The sequence below is a fragment of the Sorex araneus genome, chromosome 2 (genome assembly GCF_027595985.1).
Source record: "Sorex araneus isolate mSorAra2 chromosome 2, mSorAra2.pri, whole genome shotgun sequence".
NCBI lineage: Eukaryota > Metazoa > Chordata > Mammalia > Eulipotyphla > Soricidae > Sorex > Sorex araneus.
Window position 1 is genome coordinate 125,463,180 of NC_073303.1, and position 27,800 is coordinate 125,490,979.

At 42.5% G+C, this 27,800-nt stretch overlaps 1 protein-coding gene across 1 annotated transcript in view; it reads left to right on the top strand.

The window, feature by feature from the left end:
• Positions 1 to 26,788, top strand: part of RNF19A (ring finger protein 19A, RBR E3 ubiquitin protein ligase) — a 46,238-nt gene extending 19,450 nt beyond the window's left edge. The window contains exons 3-10 of the mRNA XM_055127294.1: positions 10,868 to 11,076; positions 12,791 to 12,935; positions 13,737 to 13,899; positions 17,387 to 17,501; positions 17,931 to 18,092; positions 21,748 to 21,961; positions 23,802 to 23,945; positions 24,609 to 26,788. Of these exons, the coding sequence (XP_054983269.1) occupies positions 10,868 to 11,076; positions 12,791 to 12,935; positions 13,737 to 13,899; positions 17,387 to 17,501; positions 17,931 to 18,092; positions 21,748 to 21,961; positions 23,802 to 23,945; positions 24,609 to 25,299 (1,843 nt within the window). The 3' untranslated portion in view covers positions 25,300 to 26,788. The remainder of the gene's footprint in view (positions 1 to 10,867; positions 11,077 to 12,790; positions 12,936 to 13,736; positions 13,900 to 17,386; positions 17,502 to 17,930; positions 18,093 to 21,747; positions 21,962 to 23,801; positions 23,946 to 24,608) is intronic.
• Positions 26,789 to 27,800: the final 1,012 nt, after the last annotated feature.

Here is a 27,800-nt window from a genome sequence, read left to right on the forward strand (position 1 = left end):
GGCCTGTTTGTACGACATTCACTATGTATAGTTGTCAGAACTAAAAAGAAATAATTATATGCGCCTTAGGAACAATAACCAGGGACATGGCTCAAGTGGTACGTGTGTATGAGGCATGTCATGTTTGAAGCACCGCACTGTCACCCCTGTCAAAAAAATAAAAAGCCTTCATAGCTGCCTGCCTTTCCCACACAGTATCTCCACTGTCCGTTCCTTACCAGCTCTTTGACTGGTGTGGAAGAAGGCGAAGAGCCTGCACCCAGTTCTCTCGCTCCTGAAGCACAGGCAGCAAATAGTCACCCCCAAGAAGTGGAACACCAGTGACTCTGTGGGGTGGGCACAGGGAATGTGATACGTGCACCAGGCACAGAGTGCAGGGGATGGATACTGTCTGATCTGTCTGCACAAACAGGCCTGACATCAGTCCTTCTGTAACTGCAGCATGTCTCTGTGGGCGGAACAGAACAATTACTGCCCTCAGCCAGCAGACTGGGTGGGCCAGAGAGTTAGCCAGTGAGAAAGGGAGAAGGCTTTCTGGGTACAGTTGTTCAGAGCCCCAGTGGGTTTTGTTATCAAGTGCCCAGCAAAGGCTGGAACACTCCTGGGACTAATTCTTCACATTGGATGCACCAGAGACCTGGTTTGGCATTGTCAATTTTGTCTTACAAATTCTCTACAATTAAGAGGGCAGTTCATTAAGGTGGTCTTTCCCTACCTCTCTCCTACATCACACAATGCTTTGAAGTGCCCTAAAGAAGGCGAGAACTACAAATGAAGGACCTTTGTCATTTATTGAGATCCAGAGCGTGTGGAAGCAGTCCCATGCAGAAGAAAACTTTTGCATGTTATGATCGGCTGATGAGATTTTTAAGATATAATTTTGCACTTTACAAATAAAGTTCACTTTAAAACCCAGAAATGAAAGGAAAATTACTTAAGTAAAAGAATTATAAAAGTCTTGACTGGTAGGGGCTGGAGCGATAGCACAGCGGGTAGGGCGTTTGCCTTGCACGCGGCCGACCCGGGTTCTAATCCCAGCATCCCATATGGTCCCCTGAGCACCGCCAGGGGTAATTCCTGAGTGAAGAGCCAGGAGTAACCCCTGTGCATTGCCGGATGTGACCCAAAAAAACCAAAAAAAAGTCTTGACTGGTAGATGTGATTTACCATACTGTTAGTAAACTAGAGATTATAAGACTTTGGGAAAACCCTTAATTTCTAAGGTTCTGGGTATAATCTCAGAGAGAAGATTGAAAAGTTAGTTTAACTTATCTAATGACAGTTTGAATTAAATTCTTTTTTTGTACTGGGGGAAAAAGCCCAAGTCTTCACACATGTAAGGCAAGTGCTCCACCACTGAGCCTCATCCCCCCCTGAATTAAATCCACGTTTAAACATTTATTGAGGGGCTGGAGTGATAGTACAGTGGGTAGGGTGTTTAAGTCTTGCATGCAGCCAACCCACATTCAATCCCTGCCATCCTATATGGTCCCCTGAGCACTGCCAGGAGTAATTCCTGAGTGCAGAGCCTGAATGTTGCTGGGTGTGACTCAAGCCAAAAATTAAAAAATTAAAGTTTATTGAGTAGCAAATATTTAAGATTGCATATAGCCTGTATTTTATAATCTCAAATGGGAAAATACGTTCCTAGCTTGTTTAAATCTCAGCTCTTTTTTTTAAATGTATCTATCCACCAAGAATTTCTCTGTATTGTAAAAGCTATAAAAATGTTACTTTATAACATTCATGACATTTAGTAACATTCATAATATTCATAGTAATCATTTCATAACATTCATTAGTAACATTTTATGAATTACTTGTATGAAAACTCAGATACTTTTCAGTATCAAATTGAATTACTCCCTCTACTCCAGGGAACTTGTGCTATAACATAACTGATAATAATGTTAAAAATATACTATATAAATGGACCAAGTTGTGCTTTGCTCAGATATAGATTAGAAGGAAATTCTGGGACCTGTGAGTAGCTAAATATTCAAGAAAAAGATGGGAAGAAAATAGAGACAGTGAACTTTTAAGTAATTTGAACAGGAGACATATCCTCTCAAAAGTTTCATGATTGTATCATTCTTGATCCCACAGACACAGGAGTCACATTTTTTTTTTCTGGTGTAAGTATGTGTATTCATTAGACTAGATTTCAACTTGAATAGCAAATTTTGTTTAAAAGGTTGTGGGGGAGGTGCCGGAGGGATGGTACAGAGGTAGGGCACTTGCCTTGCACGCGGCTGACGGGGTTCAATTTGCAGCACCCCATTTGGTTTCCTGAACCTGCCAGGAACAATCCCTGAGTGCAGAGTCCTGAGCATGGCTGGGGATAGCCCCAAAAAAAGTCAAAAGAGAAAGAAAAGGTATTTGTGAGTCTGGAGAGAGAGAGAGCAGTGGGCAGTACTCTTGCCTTGCACATAGCCAACGTGGGTTCCATCCCCAGCAGCCAGTATGGTCCCTGGACCTCTTCCAGGAGTGACTCCTGACCACAGAGCCAGGAGTGATCTCTGAGCACTGCCAGGTATTGCCTCAAAAAGCCAAGGGAAAAAAAGTCCAGCTAGGAATATGGCTCTGTGTTGTGTTTTGTCTAGAGGGTGTATTTTTCTACCTATATTTCTTGGACCCTCAGGAGAAGAGATGTATAACGAGTTCCTATAAACAAAAATAGGTTTAACAGAAAAACTTTCCCAGAATCAAACAATTGCAAACCTTTCCTCTTGGATTGTGGAACTAAGATTACCACAGGCAGATGATGAGGGGGTGTGAGTAGGTCAACTAAAGGTAATAGGGATGTTAGTGGAGGGCTTGGGGCGATGGGCAAGAGAGATACTATAGGGAGTAAGGCACTCGCATGTGGCCAGATGTGGTTTGTTCTCTGTTATCTCATGGTACCCACAGCCAGCAGTAGCCCTGAGCACCGCCATGTGTGGCCTAAAACCTCCAGAGAGACATCTTGATTACAAGGGAAGCATGCCAGAGAAAGAAAGGTTTGATTATTCAAACATAGAATTATGAAAATTAGCATTTTGAAGGGAAATAACATTACAGAGATATGTATATGAAAGAGATAAAATTGAAAGAAAATAGAGATTAGTTGATCTACTGCCACATTATTATTTGGGAATGGGGGATCTGGGATCACTCCTGGCAGTGCCCAGGGTTTACTCTGGGCTTTGAGCTTAGGTATCACTCCTGATGGGGCTTGGGGGACCCTGTGTGGTGCTGGGGACTAAGCCAGGGTTGGCCATGTGCAAGGTGAATGCTTTAACACTTGTACTATCTTTCAGGCCCCACATTACACTGAACACAAATATACTTTGTAACGGAGAAGATCCTCTCATAATTCAGTGGCTTAGAAAAGAAACTACCATGGTCTATGCTGTACCACTGGAGGTGACTCTGGTAGCCTCCAGGCTCCACTGAGAAGGGCCCCCACTACACCAGTAAAAACAAAATCAGGAAAAATATGTCAATTAACAGTAAAATGTTGATATAATAAATATCTAAATTTTGTTTGGCTTTGTTGTTTTTATTGGGGGTGTGGTACATTGAACTGTACCTGGCTGTGCTTAGTGGATCATGTGGTACCAGCTATTGGCTTTAAGTTAAGTGTTTTGGTGGTTGTACCCCACAAGGGACAGATATTATTATAGAGATTATATTCACACACACATATATATGTATATGTATACATATACATTTATGCTAAGAATATATTTTATATGCTTGATGACATGATCATTTTTAAGGCTGCATTATGTAGGAAATATCACCCAGTAACAGAAAATGTATATGGATACTTTGACACAGATTATGATGTAACCTTCACTAAAGTATGTGCAGACTGATCTCGAATCTCTATCCTATCATGTTGTAAGGATTGAGATAGAACTTTGTTTTTGCCCACCCGGTACTGCTCAGGGGTTATTCTCGGCTCTTCACTCAGGAATTCACTTAATGCTCAGGATGAGGTAGAACTTTAGTGCACCATAAGATTTCTGTAGCATGGCTAGAGCAGCAGGACAGGGGTAAGGCACTAGCTTTCCTCGCTTGCAGCCAACCCTGTTCACTACCTTACACTCCATACTGTTCCCTTAACAAGAGCCTGGAGCAGTCCCCAGCCTCACTGCATGTGGTCCAGCAACACTGCCCGTCCAAAAAAAGATTTTTTATTTAGTCTTCCTAATCACTTCTGAAGGTTGTCTTTTTAATCAGACTTTGAAATTGTGCAACTGTGCCATTGAACAGTTAGTAATGGACAAAACAAAAAACCCTGTTCTCTCTTGAAATACTAAAATCGTTGCACCCACATAGGACATTTTTCATCAAAGCCCCGTTTATTATTAAGTATGCTGTCAGGAATGGAGCGCTAGTATGGCAGGTAAGGTACTTGCCTTGCACGTAGCCAATCTGGGTTCAATCCCTGGAACCCCATATGTTTCCCCAAACTCCACCCAGAGAAATCCCTGAGTGGAGAGCCAGGAGTAAGCTCTGAGCATCACCGGGTATGGCGCCAAACTGTAGCACTGTTGTCCTGTTGTTCATTGATTTGCTCGAGCAGAAACCAGTAATGTCTCCATTGTGAGACTTGTTGTTATTGTTTTTGGCATATCGAATGCACCACTTGCCAGGCTCTGCCGTGAGGGCGAGATACTCTCGGTAGCTTGCTGGGCTCTCTGAGAGAGATGGAGGAATCGAACTCGGGTCGACCACGTGCAAGACAAATGCCCTACCTGCTGTGCTATCACTCCAGTCCCAAACTAAAACAAAAAAAAAGGAATAGTCGTAAACACTGACTGAATAATTCATGGAACCGCATCTCCACCCGTTCTCGGACTTTAGGTATATCTGGAGTGTTCACAGCTCTGGTTCGTACACCACACTTGAAGGGCTTTTTCCGCACCTCCCCCCCCCAAGAAACACAAGCTGTAAAATTACAGATTTTTCCTTTTGTATTCGATATTTATCAATAAGGTTTTTCTGTGCCAGGAGTAAGTTGTACTTTTGTAGTTCTAAATATACTTGGAGAAATGATTGCTCTCTTCAGAGCAGAAAGAAAATCTGACTTGGTTTCTATTTAAGACCTCTCAGGGTTTCTGATGCAATAGTGTGTCTGCTTGTGAGCCAGGCTCTAGTATAGACCACAGTTGTGTAAAGACCAGTGTTTCTGAGAGACACTGGAAGTCTGGCCTATTTGCAGTATTTTTTCCCTTTTTTTTTTTTGGCGGGGGTGGGGGGGTCACACCCGGCAATGCACAGGGGTTTCTCCTGGCTTAGCACTCAGGAATTACTCCTGGCAGTGCTCGGGGGACCATATGGGATGCTGGGAATCGAACCCGGGTTGGCCGTGTGCAAGACAAATGCCCTACCCGCTGTGCTATCACTCCAGCCCCTGTTTGCAGTATTTTAACGGAGCTGGAGTTGCTAGACTGCTTCTGGAATATGCCTGTCTATCCAGGTTCCAAGAACAGCCTGATCCAGGCTGGAGAGAAGCACTGGAGAGAAGCACAGAGCCTGTCTTGGATAAGTGCATCTGATCACTTTGTGTTAGAAGGGAGGTCTGTTTGGTGCTTTGTTGAGGCAGGTGGCACAGAGTGGTCATTTGAGAGGTTGAGGATGTAGCTCCATGGAAGAGCATATGTCTTGCACTGCCTTACATGCAGAGAAAAGTTACCTAGTGTTATTTAGCTAGACAGGTACTTTGTAGCTTCAGAATGATTTGCTGACATTCGAGTGACTCTATTAAAGCTTATTCCAGGACCAGGAATATCGTTCACAAGGCTGGAGCACATGCTGAAGGCTGCACAGGGCTCTGGGTTTGATCTCAGTACCTCATGACCTCCTGAGCACTGTGGGGTGTCATGCTGGTGACCCTCAGCACCACTGGGGAGGCCTCACCAAGAAACAGCTTATTCTTTTTTATTCTGAGAGAGGACATTGTTCATAATGATCCCCCTTCCCCTCCCCTCACTTACACAGTGCCAGGGTTGAACACAGGCAGGCAAGAATATCCCGGCTCTGTTATGCTTCTCATGGGCCATAGAGGTAGGGCCTAAAGAATCTATTTTAGCGCTCTAGTTACTAACCATATGAGTCTCAGTCTACAGAGGAAGATTCCAGCGATATCTTTAGTGCCTTCGACATGCTGAAATGCTTTCGTGACTGCTCTTTTTGAGATGTTACACAGGTGACTGATTCAACTTTGATTTTTCCCCCCCCAGAGGAAACAAGTATGTGTGACAGAAAACAGCAGATTTTATGTAAAGGGAGCCAAAATGAATCAACTGTGTTTCAGGGGAAATTGTAATTCATGACTATTGTTCATGACTTGCCTATGTGTTAGAATGGAGACTTAATAACTTGAGCTGAGGGTTCTCTCTCTCTGTTCTTCCTAGTCATAACAGTTTATACTTCAGTAACGGGTTCAGCTTATCCTCCTGTAGCACCAAAGTTGTTCATTGATACTAAGACTTTTGGTGGAAGTTTAGGGAAACTATAGAAATAATATTCATAGTGTCACACTCTCCTTCAGAACCAACTTGGTAAGACACAGAGCCACATGGATAAGACACAGATAGATAAGGTAACCAAACAGAAAAGACACAAGAGCTCTGGCAGCTTTCTCTACTTAATCTGCTGAGGAATGTGACCTTGGGGATCTGGAGAGATGGAACAGCAGGCCAGCTGTTTCCCTTACATGTCACTGACCTGGGTTCAATCCCTGGCACTCCATAGGGATCCCCTTGCACGAGCAGGAGTGATTCCTGAGTGCAGAGCCAGGAGTAAGCCCTGAGCACCTCCAAAGTGTGACTCCCAAAGAAGCAAACAAAAAAATGTGGCTTTCACTCTAGCCAGAATGACTTGCTCACACAGCACCCCTAACTTCTCCAAATCGTCCGGGCCGTTCTCTGTAGCTGCCATCAGCCTTTGCCTCCCGTGGGCCCAGCAGAGCTAACTGCATTCTTGTGAGAAAGCAGGTTCTGGGAGGTGCAGTGGAGGGCGAGCCCCGCTTCTCTAGGCTCTCAGACAGATTTGGCCTACCACCCTCTTTGGAGAAACACAGTTACAGCAAACCCTGGTAGTCTACCTTCTTTACGGTACAGAATTACCCCCAATTACTTACCACCTCCTTGGGTGGTTCCAGCACCTTCTGGGTGAGGGACGGTCACCCACTGTTGGGAGCACCATGGTCTGTGCTTTCTCCCAAATGGATTAACGAGTGAGTCACTCCTTTCCTGCTGGAATGTTCGAAACTGCTAAGAGGCAATGTGAGGGTTTCTTTAATAGAAAATTTAACATTTCCCGTTAACTGGATCAAATCTGATGTTCAGCTTGTATTTTCAGTTTTTTAAAGGTTATATTAAGGCCTATTTTTTTTTTGGGGGGGGGAGTTATCTTGGTTTCCTAAATAATCAATAATTCTTTTTTTCCCTTGGAAATAAAATGGAATTTAAGATATAAAGTTTAATGTGTGGAATTTCCAGAGACTTGCTCTGTGCATCTGTCTGTGTGTAGGTGTCACCACCTCCACACGCAGAAAAAGGGATCTCTCCCATATGTGCGGTAAAAAAGGAAACATAGTAAGGGAACAGCAAATGGTCAAAGTATTTGGAACTGAAGATTTTGTCAAAAGAACTGAGCTTACGTGATGGTGGAATGGGTGGGGGGGGGGGCGTAGAACAGTGGTGTAGTTTGGGAGGGGTCCTTGGGACACTGGTGGAAAGAAGCTGGTTCTCTGGTGGTGAGTGTGGTGTGGTGAGGACTTTTGCCTAAAAAGTATGATTGACACTATTGTAAATCCTGGTGCCTCAAAAAAATGTGTTTTTGTTTTTTTTTTTAAGTAGCTGTAAAGTTTAAAGGGTGAGAAACGAAGAGAGCAACAGGGCCCCAAATGTAGGAACATCTTGACTCTTAAAATGTTGTCTAATATATTATGAGGAAATTACAATCTGTTATAGTTATTATTTGAATTTTATTGTGAGTGACAAGGAGCCTTGAAAACTATCCTACATATCCAGGCGGAAGGGCCTGGTTGATATTTACAAAAGTCTCTTGTGTAAAAAGGGTTATAAGATAACATAAGATACCTAATATTGAAATTGTTTTTGTTTCAGAGAGAACCAAAAACTTGTAAACATTTTTGCTTGCTTTGTTTTGGTTTGGGGTGCTCAGGGGCTCCTCCTGGTTCTGTGCTCAAAGGTTATACCTGGCAGTGCTCAAGGGTACCAGGGCCTCCAGCATACAAAGCATGTACTCGGTCTTTTGAGCTATCTCTCCAGATGGAGATAGCTTTTATTTGAAAGTTTTGAGATAACTGTAGTTACATGTTATTGTAAGAAGCACAGAGTATGCAGTGTTTATTCTTAGTTTGCCCCAGTAGTACCTTTTTTGCAAAGTTGTAGGATTTTTGCACAACCAGAATATTGGCACCAATTCAATATAGTGATGCTGTTTCAGACTTCTTCAGTTTGACTCAAATGTATTTGTGTGTCGGTGTGTATGTGGTTGTCCATTATCTTAGCCGTTTAGTCCTTGTGTCCACTACCAGTCATGGTGGGGACACTTCCCCACACAGCAAGGACCCTGCACACTGCTCTTTTGTAAATTCATCCATTCCCCACCCCAGCCCTAACCACTGGCATCCCTGAACCTGTTTGCAGGGGCACAAAGACGCTTCTTTGGCAGAGCACATGCTTTACATGCATAGGTCCAGGTTTGCACCCTTGAACCACATGGTCAAAGGCACATCTGGAGGCAGCCTCCTGTACCCAGCCACAAATAACTCAAGCACTGTGGGGTGTGACCCAGAAACCAAAAAAACCAGATGAATGGTTTCCATTTATAAAGGCACATGTTTTCCATTTTGTTATTTTAAAATGTTATAAAACAGAATCATACAAGGCTCAGTCCCCAGCACCCCATCACATCCCCAGAAGTGATGCCTAAGTGCAGAGCCAGGAGTAAGTCCTGAACACCACTGAGTGTGGCCCCCAAATAAACAACAGCAACAAAGACAATGGAATCATACAATATGTGACTTAAGATTGACTTTTAAAAAATTCTTTCACTCGGCGGCATAATTCTCCAGATTTATCCTGCTGATCAGGTATATCAGCAGGCAACTTTTTTTTTTGGTCGGGAGGGTGGTTTTTTTTTTTTTTGGTTGTGTAGTATTCCATATTGTGTGTGTGCACCATGGTTCAACCACTCATCTGTTGAGAAAGGAAATCTATTTCTAGGCATTGACTATTAAATACTATAAACATTTGTGCACACATTTTTTTAAAAAATAAGTTTTCATTTTTCTGGGATAAATTATGCCAAGAGGACCCAGAATTTTAGATTTCTTTTCTTTTTTTTTATTATTATTTTTTAAATTTTTGGGTCACACCTGGTGATGCACAGGGGTTACTCCTGGCTCTGCACTCAGGAATTACTCCTGGCGGTGCTCAGGGGACCATATGGGATGCTGGGATTTGAACCCGGGTTGGCCGAGTGCAAGGCAAACGCCCTACCCGCTGTGCTATCACTCCAGCCCCAGATTTCATTTCTTTTCTTTTCTTTTCTTTCTTTCTTTCTTTCTTTCTTTCTTTCTTTCTTTCTTTCTTTCTTTCTTTCTTTCTTTCTTTCTTTCTTTCTTTCTTCCTCTCTTTCTCTCTCTTTCTTTCTTTCTTTCTTTCTTTCTTTCTTTCTTTCTTTCTTTCTTTCTTTCTTTCTCTCTTTTTTAATTTTAGGGTCACACCTGGAAGTGCTCAGCAGTTGCTCCAGGGTATTGGGGGGGAACCATACAATGGTGTGTACAAAGCATGCACTCCAGCTCTTTGCATTATTTCTTGAATCCTGGTTTTCTTTTATCTAAAAGCAAAAAAAAAAAAAAAAAAAAAAAAACCTATCCCGACTGAGAAATTCAGGTTGTATGCTTTTTGGCACCAAGAAGTACAGTCAGAATTTGCGTCAAAACTTTTGCCACACTCCTCAGAAGCAAAAATGTAAGAATTTATGCATAAATGTCAGGTAGTTTTTTCAAAATGTATGAGTTGATACTGTTTGCCATTAACTCATAAATGTAGCTGATCCATGGTCATTTTTAATATATTGGTATTCTTTGTCTTTATGGTTTTAAAAGGAGTAATTGTAAAATTTCAGAAATGTATAGCGATATAAAGAAAGTGAAATTGAATACTAGGAAAACTAGTAAGAGTTTTGATGTGTTTACTTCTAGTCATTTCTATGTGCATATAACTAATTTTTTAATTTTTAATTAGGATTATACGCAGTAGAGCCAGGGGCCACCAGGGCAACCCTTAGTGATGCTCTAGGGAGGTACATGGTGCCAAGCAACCTCATTTCCAGCCTCACACTTGCTAATATGTGCTCTACTACTGAGCCACATCCTCACCATGAAATGTTATAAAATGGGCATCAAGTTTTTATATAGAGGTATTTTGTTTTTGTTTTGGAGTGTCTGATAGTACTCAGGGGCTACTCCCGGCCCTGGGCTCAGAGGTCGCTCCTGACAGTGCTCAGGGGAGTATATGGTGCTGTGTGGATGGTGCCCAGGCCTTCTGCACGTATGTGCCCTTTGAGCTCTCTCCTAGCATTGTCTGCATACTACCATATATAAACACAAGTTGAAAGTTTAAAAACTGAACTTTAAAATACACATTTTAGTTGTTTGTATGTCTTCATTTGGGGGCTGCTCTCCCATTTTTACATTTATCCCAATGAGATTGTATGTGAGGGTTTAGGATTGTGTGCTCACGCCTGGTATGGAACTTCCTCAGTAGATTACAGCTGACAAGTCTGCTCACCTTTTGTTTAATGCACATTTTAAACATTGTGTTGTTCTTTCAAGGTACGCTGTGATAGCGTTCGGATGTGCGAGCTGTCCCAAGTTAACCTGTGGGCGCGAAGGCTGTGGCACTGAGTTTTGCTACCACTGTAAACAGATTTGGCACCCCAACCAGACCTGCGATGCTGCTCGGCAGGAGAGAGCCCAGAGCCTACGTCTCCGGACCATTCGCTCCTCGTCCATCAGTTACAGTCAGGAGTCTGCTGCAGCAGGTGTGAGACACATGCATGACGCTTCCCTGTATCTTGGTTTGGGGGACCAGACCTCACTATGTTCAGGCCTCACTCCTGGCGTGGCCTCAGGGGACCATAAGTTGGTGCTGGGGCTTTAATTCACGTTGCCACATGGAAGGCAACTTAATACATGCTTACTTGTATAGTCTAGTCATTATCATCTTTCTTGATCTGGCTACATAAAATTAACAGTTTTCTCAAGATTGCTGGAATCATTAAAATACTAACTAAGAGCGTTGGCCAGTTCTTAAGTTAAAAAAAAGCTTTGGCCCTAGAAGAAGCCCTAAGAAAACTTGAAATCACTGATAAGTCACAGGCAAAGTTGGACCATAAAACTTGAGAAAGGAGAAGAGAGTACAGCTTAATGCATATTATGTAAGAAATCGGATCATATTCTTGAATCAAGTGGCTAGTGTACTAAATATCTTTTCTTAACTCTATAGTTAAGATATATGCTGACTAATAGAAACAGTGAAGTCCTTTAGTTCTGTTATCTAACTAGATGCTAAAGTTCAAAATGACTTGAGATAATTTATTTTATGCCAGTGATTCCTAAAGTTAAGCACTGTATGATTTAAGTTGGCACCTTTGTGTAATCACCGGCACAGACGCATTTGAACAAAGAATAAAAATGAGAAAGTAAGTAACTCATTTAAAAGTCATCAGCATAACTTATAAATGTCTGCTTTCATCCTGAAATTGTTTTCCATTGAGTATTAACAACTGTGTTTATAACGATTAACCTCTTAACTCTTACCTCTCTAGTGCATCTGTCTCTTTCAGGACTTAAAACCCAAGGGAGGGCTGCCTTTCTATGTCTGCAGTGCTTGTAGCTGATGTTATTTAGAAGCAAACTCAGTGCTGGGTGCCTAAAGGTTCAGATCAATGACAGATTGATCTCAGTGTTCTTTCACTAACGGAACAGCAGATAGCTACTTTTTAATTAAATGAAGATGGATAGAAAAGTTCTAGAACTTGAAGTGCCAGGCAGAGAAGATAGCTCTGGAGTAGTGACAAAGAGAAACTTGTTGTATGATTCACATTGACCTTGTTCTTGGTTCTCTTTTATTATCTTGGACTTTGTTTCCCTCCCCCTTGCTCTATTGTGTTTGAAAAATTTTTACTATTTATATTTTATTTATTAAATTTTATTGATTCACCGTGAGATATAGTTACAAGCTTTCATGTCTGAGTTACAATTATACAAAAACACCCATCCCTCCACCAGTGCACATTGCCCCCCACAAGTATCCCGGGTATATTCCCCCTTTCCCACACTCCCCCTGCCTCCATGGCAAACAACATTCCCCATACTCTCTCTCTACTTTTGGGCTTTATGGCTTACAGGGCAGATACTGAGCGGTTATCTTGTTTGCTCCTTTATGGATAGACATGCAGAGTATCTTGCTATGTGAAATGATTCAGAAAGAGAGGGACAGATATAGAAGGACTGCACTCATTAGTGGAGTATAAAATAACGTAATACAAGACTGACACCCAAGGACCATTTACATTTTAGTGTAAATTCTTCGTTACATTTCCTTTCTCAGAAGAGAAGAAAAACTGCATCATGTACTTGAAATAGGCTAAAGCTATCATTTCACAATCTATATGTGTTCAGATTTGTTGGTTATAGTCAATTGTCTGAAAGTCAGTTTCATGCACTAAACAGGTCTCTTTCCCTTCCTAATAGCTGATGATATCAAACCATGTCCACGCTGTGCCGCTTACATAATAAAGATGAACGATGGCAGCTGTAATCACATGACTTGTGCCGTCTGTGGTTGTGAGTTTTGTTGGTTGTGTATGAAAGAAATCTCAGATTTGCATTATCTAAGGTAAGCTTTGAGAAGTAGCTATTTATATTATCTGAATGTAATTTCATATTATAAAACAGAAGGACTTTTAGTTGGAGGAGAGGTTTAGCCTCTAATTCTCTTTCTGGGGAAGTGGGTTCCAGGGATTGAATCCTGGACCTCATCCTAGACATGGTTCTACAACTGAGCTAAATTCCTGGCTTTCTAATTCTTAAGTTTCTCCCTCTCCTCCCCCACCTAATTACATAAGTTTAAAAGCAGCCCATTATGCTAGTCATTTGGGATTTATAACTAGTCAAAACATAAAATGAAATTTTGAAATAAAAATTTTAAGAAAAGGGGCCAGTTAAATAGTCCAGGGGTAAGGCACTTGCCTTGCACGTGACAGGCTGTGGCTTGATTCCCAGCATCACATACAGCCCCAAGGATCTTGGGGAGTGACCCCTGAACCCTAAGCTAAGAGTAAGCCCAGAGAACCGCTGGGTGTGCCCCCTCCAAACCAGTAACCCCTGATTATCAGCACATGTGACTCCAAAAAGCAGAAACAAAACAAAACTTCTTTTATAGTTACTGCTTTAGTTGTTTTCATTTTTGGGAAACGCCATCAGTGCTTAAGGCTTACTCCTGGCTCTGCACTCAGAATCCGTCCTGGTAGTGCTCAGAGGATCATATGGGGTGCCGGGATCAAACCCAGGTTGGCCGTGTGCAAGACAAGCACCCTACCCACTGTGCTATCTTCCTCGGCCCTTATTGTAATGTACTATAGATGTTTGTTGTTAGATGTTTTGTAACAGCTACTTTGCATTGTATTTTTTCCTTTAGTCCATCAGGATGTACTTTCTGGGGGAAGAAACCTTGGAGCAGAAAGAAGAAAATATTGTGGCAGCTGGGAACACTTGTTGGCGCTCCCGTAGGAATTGCTTTAATCGCTGGCATTGCTATCCCTGCAATGATCATTGGCATTCCTGTGTATGTGGGCCGGAAGGTAAAATTCTAACCTCATTCATGATCTTATTCTAAATCTTTAGTTTTAGAACTGATGACATTCGAATTTTTTTTGTTTTGAAAGACAAAGGTAATTTTTAGTGTTCAGTATAAAGCAATTACTATTTTTTCATAAGATAAATTGTTAGTGTTTGGCAAGCTCTTATGTATATATACAGAATAGTTTTGCTTTCAAACAGTCTGGATCTGAAAACCTCAGTATGTTTGTATTAGAAATCAATTTTATTAAATTTGAAATATTTAGTGATAAACATCTGACATCATGTATATCCTTGTAAAGTCAGATAAATTTAGAAGTTAATAAATAATTCATGTCCTAAAGCAAATCATAATTAGCTAGCTCACGAATTATTTAGATAAAAACTTTTTTTTCTCAAATTACTATTAGTAAATATAGTTGTCTGCAGATTGTGGCTATCTTGTAGATAACTCCGGTACCTACAACTGCCTGCAAGAGATGAATTATACTTCATTAGTTAAATAGTTCTTAGAAATGATAAAGAATAATTTATGATATGATTTAAGGTATGCTGCTGTCTAAACTAGTAGAATCTCAGAATTGTGAAATAATTTTTAAAATTGTGAAATGATCTTAAAAACCATCTAACCCAAACCCTATATACCTAAGGAGAGCAGCAAAGCACAAGAATTTGAAAGGAAAGTTCTAGACTTCTTTTTGTGTGATAGGTATTGTACATACTTTGATTCACTTTAAACTCAACAATAATTTGTGTGTCATAGAGGTTTAGGAAAATTTATACAGTTTATCTCAATTACATATAAAGTAATAGAACTGAGATTTAAACCCAGATGCATAAATTCATTAAATTCACCCCTTACCTAAAACAGTTTATGTAAGACAAAGTTTCATTCAAGCCATTTGGACACTGGATTGACAGGAAGCCAGCCGCTCCTGAGCAGATCATTCTGCTGTCAGGTAGCTGTAAATTGTTCAGAAATTCCTATATCGAGGCAGTGTCTGTTCCCTGTCAACTGTTCCGTTTAATTCTAGTTCTGTCTTCTCAGCCCAGACTCGCTACAAGTCTGATCTTCTTCCAGCTAACAGCCATTTTTTATATATTCAACACACACTGCTCTTATAATCAGAAAAATAACAAGCTATACTATTTTTTAAATTAGATTTTGAATAAAGATAAACAGATATTTGTGAGCTACATGTTTATTTCAGAAGACTCTAAGGAATACAGATTGCTTAAAGTCCCACAGGGGTGATTATAATAATATTTCATTTAATTAACCAGAGCCAGCTGTGGCTAAGAACAGAGCTGTTTGTTCAGGTACTTTGAAATAGAAGTAGAAGGGAAAGAGAGACTCGTTCTGTGTGCACCTACGAATAATTCATAGAGGAGAGATAATTTACCTCATTGTTCAAGTCTCAGATGCACTTCCAAGTCTTCTTTTTTCAAGCCTGTACATACCCAGTGGTGGCACATCAATGAATTTTTTGTTGAAATTATGTTTTTATGGTGTTTAGGGATCCACACCATTCAGGAAAACCTGTTAAGTTGGTAAAGAACCGAAATATGAGCCTTCATTTACAATAGCACTGTAGCACTATCATCCCATTGCTCAAAGATTTTCTCAGTGGGCACCAGTAACGTCTCCACTGTGAGACTTGTTACTGTTTTTGGCATATCGAATAAACCACGGATAGCTTGCCAGGCTCTGCCATGCGGGCGGGATACTCTCAGTAGCTTGCCAGGCTCCCTGAGAAGGACGGAGGAATCGAACCTGGGTCGGCCACGTGCAAGGCAAATGCCCTACCCGCCTTGCTATCACTCCAGCCCTGTGCTATCACTCCAGCCCCAATTACAATACAGATTGAAAATGTGGTGAGGGGTAGTCAGAAATATTAATTTCACCCTGAAATAGTAGAATAGTATGGTTGCTATATATTGAACATTGGTGCTTGAGGAGGAAATCTCTTCTAGAAAGTTCCTTTCTCCCGGGAGCTTGTCCTTACGAGTCCTACTCCTTCGGTGTTAGTTTTGGCTTTTTCTGCTTTCGGTTAAGTTTTCCAGGGATGGGAATGGGAGGAGCAAGAAATAGCTGCCGTGTGTTCTGAAGAGGAATGAAAGTGCCTTGGGAAGGTCTCATGAACAGTGTAGGCCACAGTTTAGGCCATCAGAGCTGGGAGGCGGGAGCAGGACCTGGAGAGACAGTCCAGTGGATTGGGCATTGCATGCAGCTGACCCAGGTTTGATCCCTGGCAACCCATCCAGTTCCCCAAGCCTGCCGTGAGTGACTTCTGAGTACAGAGCCAGGCGTCAGCCCTGAGCACCACTGGGTATGGCCCAAATAAACCAAAAGAAATGTAAATAAAAAGCTGGGGACAGAACTTGAGCAGGAAGCCGAAATGTTCCTCATCCTCGCCATGCTTCACCCACCTTCCTCCCCAGTCTTTCTACTCACAGTATATCTCACAGGGTTAATTTTACTTGTATCCTCCAAAATAAACACATAGTAACAGCAACTCATTTAATTGTATTTCAGCTCTAATACTGTTTTATAAGTCATACATTTTCATTTTGAGATTACCTGTACAGTAATCTCTATTTGAAGCTGAGTCTTAAAATAGAGGATGAAATAATAACCTTATCTCTTACAAGCCGTATGAACAGATACCAGACTATTTCCTAAATGCCTCACAAGCCACTTTTCATAAATATATTATATTCTGTTTATTAGCACCTGTCCCATGTAAAGTTGTTAGATAGATTTAACTCCCGTCTTCTGAAGCATTAGTTTCTTTTTGTCTTTTTCTGTCTTTTTCTGTCTTCAGCTTATAAATGGGAGCTCAAGATCCTGAGTTATTATTTGGTATTTTTCTCAGAAAGGAACCTCAAAAAAAATTGGTTTGAATTGTGATCTTTAGGTACTATTACTACTTTTAAAGGTCAGTTTTAAAATGAATGTGGGATCCAGAGAGATTGTACAGGTTTTCCAGTGCTTGCCTTGCATGTGGCCAGCCCGAGTTTGATCCCCCAGTCCTCTCCTGTAGCCTCACAGTCACAGCCAGGAGTGACGCCTGAGCACAGAGCTAGGAGCAGCCCAAGAGCCCTGTTGGCCCCCTCGCAGATAAACTTACAGAAAGCACTATAGCACTGTAGCACTATTGTCCCGTTGTTCATCAATTTGCTCGAGTGGCACCAGTAACATCTCCGTTGTGAGACTTGTTGTTACTGTTTTTGGCATATCTAATACACTACAGGGAGCTTGCCAGGCTCTACAATATTTTTTTAAAAAAACAACAATGCTGTGTTAAGTGGGATACTCTTGATAGCTTGCCGGGCTCTCCGAGAGGGACAGAGGAATCGAACCTGAGTTAGCCGCATGCAAGGCAAACACCCTACCCACTGTGCTATCGCTCCAGTCCGTATTTAAATATTTAAATTCAATGTTTATTTTCTCCTTAAGCTCACTTTCATTTTTATTTTTAATTCAAGATTCATAATCGATATGAAGGCAAGGATATTTCCAAGCACAAACGGAATTTGGCCATAGCTGGTGGCGTAACATTGTCTGTAATTGTATCTCCAGTTGTAGCTGCAGTAACTGTAGGTAAGAAAATGCTTTAAAATATTTGTTACCTCACTTTGTATAGACAAAGTTCATAGAGGGAGTTTCAAAGAGCCATACATTATGTTGTTGACCACAGGAGTTACACTTTAATTTATTATGACTGTTCATACTGAGCTATAGGAAAATTCAGTAGCTGTTGGTTAAAAGTGTTATAGACTCAAGAACCTATATTTAAGATAGTTGGTGAAATTTTGTGCCCATTAGACCTTTCTCCCCTTCCTAGATGTCACCTGAAAGGCTTGATAGTAGTTTTGAATTTGTTCATGTCCCTTAACTGATCAAACCCACTTTTGACAAGGTTGCATACCCCTAGCTCCAACCCTCACACTCTTCCCTTGTATGCTTATTTTTGAAAAGACTGTGACTTACTTGTTTGGGTTTGTGATGACTACCTTAATTCCTCTCTAGGTATTGGTGTCCCTATTATGTTAGCTTATGTTTATGGCGTCGTTCCAATTTCTCTCTGTCGAAGTGGAGGCTGTGGAGTGTCGGCAGGCAATGGGAAAGGAGTCAGGATCGAATTTGATGATGAAAATGATATAAATGTTGGTGGAACTAACACGGCTGTAGGTAAGTCCTTTAAACAGCAGAAGAAATGTCCTTGCTGTTACTTTTAAGTTGGGGGAGGTCATAGGTAACACGCAAGTCAGGGTTTTCTCGCCCTCCTTTATGAGGCCTCAGGCTCGTCCTGAAACGTGAGCTGCCAGGGGAAGATTATGAGTCAAAGCCACGGGATAATTTTGGGTTCCAAATCTCCAGGAAACATCACAGAAACTTGAGGCTTTTAATCTTAAATTTTGCCTAAAACATTACAAATCAGTAAGAAAAGAATTTGAGTTTTCCAGGCCTCAGTTTTCAGACTACATGTCTCGATCTGTGCCCACTCCCCAGATGCTCTCTGTTGGCTCAGAGACTGCTCTTACATCTGCATCTGCTCTGGAATTCTCCCCTGAACTTTGCACTTGGATATCTGACTCTCCTCTCTAATCTGCACTTGGTTGTCTCAACAAGAATTTCAAGCCTGACCTGTCTAGAGGATTCTTCAGTCTAAAACCTGTTATTCTTACTTTAATAAGTAACTTCCCCATTCTTACTGTCACTCGGAAACAAACCCTTTACTTAGACTGACTCCTCATTTTCTCTCGTTACTTACGTCTACTCCATCAGCAAATTCTGCTGCTTCCTTAAGCATTTAGCCATCATCCGACCATTTCTCACCTGTCTCCGAAACTAGACCCCACCAGGAGTGATCCCTCAGCACAGCCAGTGTGGCCCCAAACCCAAATAATCATGATGATCATGACGATAAATAGGGTCATAAACTCACCAGTCAAAGGACAAAAGTGTCTTTTGAATCAGAAAACAAAAGCCAACCTGCTCTCTAGGAGACTCTTGTATTCCATTGATAATTATAGACGGAAAATAAAAGGTTAGGAAATGATCGTACAGACAAGTGGTAGTATAAAAAAGACAGAGAGAGCGTAATTTACATCAGATAAAATAGACTTTGAAATAAGTTTGAAAAATGTAGCAAGAAACAGGGATAGGGATGGGCATAGTACGATAGAAGGATCTGATCAGCCCCTGGAAGATTCAAGCTCTCCACATGTGTACCTGACAAAGGAGATCTTGCTATGGATTGGAAGAATTAATACTGTCAAAAGTGACCACTCTGTCCTGTCAGATTTACAGCAGTTCCTTTCAAAATCCACCCAGTGATATTCATCAAGGAAATAGGATAGATAGCTGCTGAAATGGAATGGAACCACCAAAGCCCCTAGCTAGCCAAAGCAAGCCCAAGACCCAAAGAATGGTGGCATCATTCTTCCCAGCCCCCAGTTCAAACTATAAAGCAACAGTAATCCATTGATAGGTGCCAGTAGGATGGAATTGAGAACCCAGAATTAAATACTCTTACACATGGGCAGTTAATTTATGACAACAAGCTTCAAAGAAGGAAAACCTAGTAACTGGTGCTGGGAAAGCCAGGTAGTGGTAGTACAGCAGGTGAGACAGTGTAGCCTTGCATCCCAGGAGTGGGCCCCAGCCCCTCGAGGACTAACTCCTGAGCTCACGGCCACAAGCAAGCCCTGAGCACAACCAGGTGTGGGCTCTCCACCCCTGAGAAAAGGATGAGACAGGGACAGAGTATACACACCGGACACACACACAAGTTAATAAACTGGGTTCAAAACATAGATGGTAGGTCTGAAACCATAAAATACATTAAAGAAAACAGGCAAAACACTCCACGATGCTGATTTTCTGTGGTGTACTTGGGAGTTCTTCTCCAACAGAAAACAAACAAAAGCAAAAATAAATGCGGTTAGATGAAAAACAAACAAAAAACTTCACAGTGAAAGAAACTATCATTAAAATGGGAAAGAAGGTCCAGAGAGCTAATGAACTGAGCACCTATGCATGTAGGAGGGAGGCCTGGGTTCAAACCCCATCATCCCATTTGGGCCCTGAGCACTGCCAGAAGCACTGCCAAGCACAGAGTAGCCCCAGGGCACCACCAGGTGAGGCCCAAATACCAGAAAAAACAGCAAAACAAAAACCCAGCAACAAAACAGAAAAGATGGGGTGCCAGGGATATCGCTTAAGTACCTACATATGCTTAGCATGTGTGAGGTGCTAAATTCCATCCCTAGAACCTCGTGGGACCTTGAGCAGCATCAGGTGTATTCCTGGAGACCCTGATGCACACAGGGTATGGTGCCACGGGGTCACCTTCCACCAGGCCCTAGCACCTTACCACCAGCATGAGCATCTCTGGAAGCGGCCCCTATAATAAAAAGCAAAGCACAGAAATGAAAAGGTAGAACTACTGGGGCTGTAGGTCAGTGATAGGGGTGTGTGTGTGTTTGCGTGTATGAGGCCCTGGATTCCACCAAAAACAAATGAAAGGTACCTTAGAGAATAGGGAAAAAATAATTGCGCAGAAGGCTAATATCCAAGATGGAGTTAATAAAATTCAGGGGGAAAAAAAATCAATTAGAATAGGGAGAAGAACTGAACAGATACATCGCCAAAGACAGCATACAGGTGGCCAGTGCCAACAGGCTCGTGAAAAAATAGTATCACTCATTCAGGAAAATGCAAATCAAACAACAGCAGGATCATCTCATGCCTGTAAAAATGGCTCCTTTTTAAAAAAAATTAGTAGTGTATTTTTTTTTTTTAGTTCCTCTTGTTGGGATTATCAATTGATTCAGCCTCTATGGAAAAGTTTTGGATTTTTTTTAAACTATTAAAAATAGCCAGAGTATAGCAGGTAAGGCACTTGGAGACTTTCTCCCCACCCCGACACCCCATAAGGTCTCCAAAGCCCACCAGGAGTGATCCCTGAGCACTGCTGGGTGAGGCCCCCAAACCAAAGTAAATAATCATAAAATAGATTTGCCCTATGATCTAGCCCTTCCTCCCCAGAGTACTTACTGCATGAACACAAAAATACTAACTTGAAAATTTGTGTTGACTTTGTGCACAGTGGTTTGTCACAACGCTGTGGTCAGTAGCCCAGATCCAGAAACAGAACCACGTGAGCCAGGACGGAGGAGGGAGTCAAGGTGCAGGGTAGAATAGCACTGAGCTCCTGGAAAAGATGAAACCTTGTCATTTGTCACACGGCAAACAGAGCAGGCCATGCAAATCCTCGCAAGCAGGCAGGAAGAAGACACATAGCCAAGTATCTCACTCAGACATCCATAGAGAGAAGATGGGAACAATCCAAGCCAAAGCACAACAGACCTTTGGACTCAGAATTGCAGAGCTGAGGTTTCGGGGAGGGGTACAGAGAACAGCTCGATGTAGGGATGTGGATCCTGGTGGCAGGAATAATGTGGTCATAGATATTTTGGAGAGGTTGAAATTGTACCCCTAACACATTTTTAGTTATGTAAATTGGGGTCTGGCTTTTAATCCAAGTTGAGTCTCAGTTATTTCTCTTGGGGTCAGAGAGCTCAGTGAGCCAGGTATGGCTTTGCCTGTGGGTGGCCAAGGTTTGATCCCCTGGAACACATTGTCCCCCAGGCACCAGACACCAGGCGTGACCCCAAAACAACAGCAGCAAAATCAAAGTCCTTTTTTGACTCTGTTCCCATGTTTGTTTTATGTTTTCCTGGGTGGAAAAATGATAGTGCCTTTTGGAAGTCAAGGGGCACTTAGGGAGAGAGAAAAAAAATAATAAATGGACTAATCTCTTTGAAATATTTGCATTTAGATACAACTTCCGTAGCAGAAGCAAGACACAACCCGAGCATAGGGGAGGGAAGTGTCGGTGGTCTCACGGGCAGCCTGAGTGCCAGTGGGAGCCATATGGACCGCATTGGGGCCATCCGTGACAACCTGAGTGAAACAGCCAGTACCATGGCCTTGGCCGGGGCCAGCATCACGGGCAGTCTGTCCGGAAGTGCCATGGTGAACTGCTTCAACAGGTATGAAACAGGTCTGGGCTCTGTCTGCCTCTTACCTTAACAAAGTATTTGTTAGGTTTGGAGAATTTTGAGCACAAAAGCTCCCTGATTGTATGTGACTCTAGAATGTCAGAACTGACAACAGCGATATTAGCACTGTAGCACTGTTGTCCCGTTGTTCATCGATTTCCTCGAGTGGGTACCAGTAATGTCTCCAGTGTGAGACTTGTTGTTACTGTTTTTGGCATATTGAATATGCCATGGGTAGCTTGCCAGGCTCTGCAATATTAAAAAAAAAAAAAAAAAGAAAACGTGCTGTGGTAAGCAGTAAGTAGATTTTTGCATGTTTGAGTTTTCTGTCTCAGCTGTGCCTGTGGTAGGATAAAAACTAGGGCATAACCTTCTGCCTGTCAGATTTGATGTTCTGTGTCACTGCTGGAGCTGTTTCAGCGGACACGGCTCAGACGGTGTGCAAGCCTGAGCCCCGCCTGGGGCGGAAATGAGGCGTGGGCGGTTGACTGAGAGGCAGGTGAAGCCAGTGCACCTGGGATGCTCTGGGTTCGCTCGCCAGATCTCTTCCCGAAGCCAGCGAGGTAGCCCGGAAAGGTAGTGCTTCTTGGCGTAGACGACACGTGGCTGTGCTGAGGGACTGCTCCCCGCCCACCAGCCACTTCCAGCTCAGGGAACCGGGCTTGCAGGGGACTGAGCTTGCCCTTCTCCCCTGGAGAGATGGCACGGGGGTTAAGGTACTTGGCTTGCATGTGGCCAATGTAGTTTCCATCCCCAGCACCACAGCCAAGCGTGATCCCTGCGCACAGCTGGGTGCGGCCCAGAAACAAACCCTGGCACTCCAACCCGGTGAGCTGTCTCCCTGGCCCAGATTAAAGCATCATCTTGTTTTGTTTTGGTTTTTCTCAGTCCCTTATTAGTCCTGTTTTTGGGTTTTTTTTTTTTTTTTGGCTTTTTGGGTCACACCTGGCAATGCTCAGGGGTTACTCCTGGCTCATGCACTTAGGAATCACCCCTGGTAGTGCTCAGGGCACCATATGGGATGCTGGGAATTGAACCTGGGTCGACTGTGTGCAAGACAAACACCCTATCCACTGTGCTATCGCTCCAGCCCATAGTCCTGTTTTTTTAAGTCTTTGAGAGGTAGGAGAGGGTTCATAAATTTAAAAACTATGTCAATCTTATATGTGTCTTATTACATCTACATTTTAATGCTGTAGATTATACCTTATTGAAAGTCAGATTATGTATATTTATTATGATTATTATTATTATTCTTTTTAAATATAGAACCCAGCATTTTTGTTTGTTTGGGGGCTACACCTGGCAATGCTCAGGCCTTACTCCTGGCTCTGCACTCAGGGATCATTCCACATTACATGATGTGCCAGGGATTTCCAGTTTGGCTATGTTGAAGACAGGCACCCTATCCCTTGTACTGTCTCTCCAGTCCAGCAGTTTTTTATTCCTTACTCTATCATGTGCAGTAGTTGATACTGTATTCGGATTTTGTATTTAGCTCTGTAACATGGCAGGCAAAGTGCCACAGTCTGATTGAGAATAATGAAGCCTATTTAACTTAAACTTCTCTTGTGTCTTCTGTTGTTGTTGTTACTCTCATACTACCTTACTTGGAAAGCAGTAAATTTTCCCCTTTTTTTTTGCATAGCTAGTAGTTAGGTGTGCTTCAGTAGAATTTCACTAACCAAATAATAGGAAACTAAAAAATATATATCTACAGTTGTGTCCAAACTAGTTTGTTACTAGGAGTCATAGCAGAATTAAAGATGTGTGTAACAGTAACACTGACATCATATATAACTTTGTTTTTCTCTGGTACCCCCTCTTTAAGGTTGGAAGTGCAAGCAGATGTACAGAAAGAACGTTCTAGTCTGAGTGGAGAATCTGGCACTGTCAGCCTGGGGACAGTTAGTGACAATGCCAGCACCAAAGCAATGGCAGGATCCATTCTGAATTCCTACATCCCCTTGGACAAGTAAGGAAAGAAACATTAGAAAATCAGAGTGTGTTTGGGTTTGGGGAGGCTTGTGGTGGGGCACACTTCCCAGCAGTACTCGGGGCCCAGGAACTCTGCCAAGTTCCGTCTGTGGAACCTGGAGTTTAAAAAAAAAAAAAATTAAGTCTGAAAAATATTGTCCCTATAATCAGGCAGAGTTACCGTTAAGTGATGATTGCAACTAGTAAATTCTCTGGGAAAACTAACTGTTGACATGTCCAGGAAGCAAGTCCCTCGAGAGTGGGAATGATCTGAGTCCTCGCTCGTAGGGGCTGGGGGGCAGGGGCCTGGCTGCTACGGGAAGAGTCTCTTGCTGTGTGGGGTGGGGATGAGCCAGTGGGCGCCTCGCACAGCTCTGTGGAGTACTGAGGAGCGCTCTGAGGGTCTGTACCTATCACCCAGGCAGCTGGCCTCTCAAGAAATGAAAACCAGAAAGGTGGCCAGCTGTGGGGAGCGGCAGACGCGACAGAGTAGCCGCTGCTTGCCCTCGTCCTTTCGTGAAGGCAGGCCCCAGGTTTCACGCGGCGCTCTGTCAGAGTAGGATGTATCCCAAACTGATGTGTTCCGAGGCGTTCTCCTAGTCACAGGTCACCCAGGTGCAACGGCGACCCCACATGACCCGTATTGTTCTCTCTCCGCCAGGGACGGCAGCAGCATGGAGGTGCAAGTGGACATTGAGTCCAAGCCGTCCAAGTTCCGGCACAGCAGCGGGAGCAGCAGCGTGGAGGACGGCAGTGGTCCCCGGAGTCATCCGGCCGGCTCCGCCGGTGGCTTGCCCGAGGGGAAGTCCAGCGCCCCCAAGTGGTCCAAGGAAGCCACGGCGGGAAAGAAACCCAAAAGTGGCAAACTGAGGAAGAAGAGCACCATGAAGATCAACGAGACCCGCGAGGACATGGACGCACAGCTGCTGGAGCAGCAGAGCACGAACTCCAGCGAATTCGAGGCGCCGTCCCTCAGTGACAGCGTGCCCTCCGTGGCCGAGTCCCACTCGAGTCACTTTTCAGAGTTCAGTTGTTCTGACCTGGAAAGCATGAAGACTTCCTGTAGCCACGGGTCCAGTGACTACCATGCCCGCTTCGCCACCGTCAACATTCTTCCCGAGGTGGAGAACGACCGTCTGGAAAACTCCCCGCACCAGTGTAGCATTTCTGTGCTCACCAAGACAGCCTCGTGTCCAGAAGGCCCACAGTCAGGCCACGTTGCCGAGGAGCACGGTGGCAGCGGGATGAAGCCCAAGATGGACTTGTACTTTGGGGATGAACTCAAAGAAACCAATAACAACCACTCGCACCAGACAGTGGAGTTAAAAGTTGCAATTCAGACTGAAATCTAGGCCTATAAATGCTGCAAAAATCATTACCACTGAACAACCTTGTTCGGGGCTAGTTGAACTACATGTGACAACTCTTAAGTTTCAAGTTACCAGCAAATGCCGGGTTACATGATTCTCATGCAGATCCTTTTTCTGTGTTCAGCAAAGCATTGTCTTTCACGTGGATCTTAAATTACCTGACCCTGAAATGAAGGCTTTAAAAATGTACTCTTGTAAAAGGACAAAATATCTGCAGAGAAGTTCTATGTTTTGTGAATTTGCCACAAAGCATTGCTTGAAGCACATACTTGTATATTTAGATAGAAATTTGGCTTAATTTATAATCCATATAAAATACTAATGCAGCATTCTGGTGGAGAAAACTTGAGACTTAGGGAGAAGTGGTTAGTGACATTTTATTGAAACCACTATAGGATACTGTTTATAGGATACTTGCCAGGTTACCCTCAGTATATGATATTCTTTGTAATGTTTCTATAACTCGGCATAAAATCTGTTTCTTTCTTCATACATGTGGTTATATAAAGCTTAGCAGCCCATTTGCTACCATTTGGATACTGGGACACTTTGAGCAAGATTGTGGCAGTTTTTGCACAACTTTGAAATAGAAATACCTGGTACTCTATTTATCTTGTATGTGGTCGATGCCATCAGTAGAAGAAAAGTATAAAAGTAGGTAGTGAAGTATATTGACAGCACCAAATAAGATACATAAAACTGCAAAATAAAATTTCATTTGTAAGTATTACAGAAAAAACACCTTCCACTATGGGGCCTCTCTGCCCCATTGATCCTTGGTGCCTTTGGAATAGACTGGATTTTAAGGGCCCAGTTGCTTGAGAATTTTGCTGTATTGTTTTCCATAGTGTCCTCTATAGCACCTTGGATTATGTAGAAAACTACAGGATAAACATAAGTATGATTAATAACAATGCTGAAAAAAGTGTTAGCCTACCAAAGACACACTCAGGCTTTTGTGACTATCTTTACATAACCTCATTTTTTAATATATGCATACCTTTCCCAATCCTGAAGTCAGAGCTTCGTGTAGAGTTTGGATCAGGAGCTAAGGAGGGTCCACACAGGGCTGCCTTTCTTTGCTTTCGCTTTTGTTTATGGAAGACGTTTAGCTGACATAAGCAGAAGTTGGCCAAAATACTGCCTGTACTGTTAATTTCCTGTATAATTTCTCTTCAATAAAACAGGTTAACCTCAATGACAGCAGTGAAAACTTTCCATCTTCTGTGTTTTTTTATAAGTGTTATCATGATGGTGCTACTGAGCATTTTCTTTTAATAAAAAATGCCATGGGCTGCAGTCTTCTTAATCACTTTTTCTTACAGGTCCACCCATTAATCAGCTTAGAACACTAGTGCCAGTTATTTTATTTGATGATGCTTATTATATTTGTATATTTGTTTGCATTCCAATTTTGTTCAATTGTGAGTGTGTAAACTGCATACATGAAATAAATGTAAATACTAATGTATTGCTGCCTTATGGTTTGTGCACAGGTGTGTTTTATAAATACAGAAATAATCATCTGTCATGTAATAGTTATTCATGAGTATTACAAGCCACCAAGATAATTTTTCATCCAGTTTGAAGGGAAGCATAGCTGAAGTTGTTATTAACAGTATTTGAAACCAAACTTTATTCATGAGTTATTCCAACCTCTTCAGAAAGAGGGCTGCTTTCTGCTTCAACATGGAATATATTGATTGGAAAATAAATAATCTAATATTAAATGGTGAAAAAATACAATAGTTATAAATCCTCACTTTAAAAGTGAAAAAAAAAATCTTAAAAAAGTAGAACATTCTTGGGGCTAGAGAGACAGTACAGTGGGTAAGGTGTTTGCCAGCTGACCTGGGTTCAATCCCCAGCACTCCCTGTGGTCTGAGCACCACCAGGAGCGATCCCTGAGTACAGAGTCAAGTGTCAGCCCAGAGCATTGCTGGGTGTGGCCAGAAGCAAAAAAAAAAAAAAAGTTCCCCCCCCAAGCAGTAAACTGTGAAACTAGAGCCGTTTAAATTCGCCGTAACCAAATGAAATTGTTTTAGTCTTTATAGCTTCTGTAATATGCGTACCTTTTTTTCCTGTTATCCTGTCACGTAGTTCATAGTTCATGAAAACTTGGGGTTGCAGATACAGCACAACAGTCTGCAACACCCCAAACAAAATTCATACAAACTATTTGAAAACATTCACTGCCTCCTTGACTTTTTTTTTTATAAGACTGAAGAGGAAAAGCCCTCAAAAGCAGAGCTATGTCAGGAGGCCACTGCTTGTCACCCCATCACTCTGTGGGTTGCCCCCTCCACTCCCCTCGCCCAGCACCACTTGGTCTCTCTTTACGAAAGGGTCCAAACCTTTCAGCAGCCTTCAGAAGTTCTTTTCACACCCAGGACTCCTTCAAAATTGGGTTCAGTAAAACCTCCCATTGCTCTGGAGTTCCACTGTAGACTCACTCAGAAGCAACCGAGTAAGTTGCAGGGGCA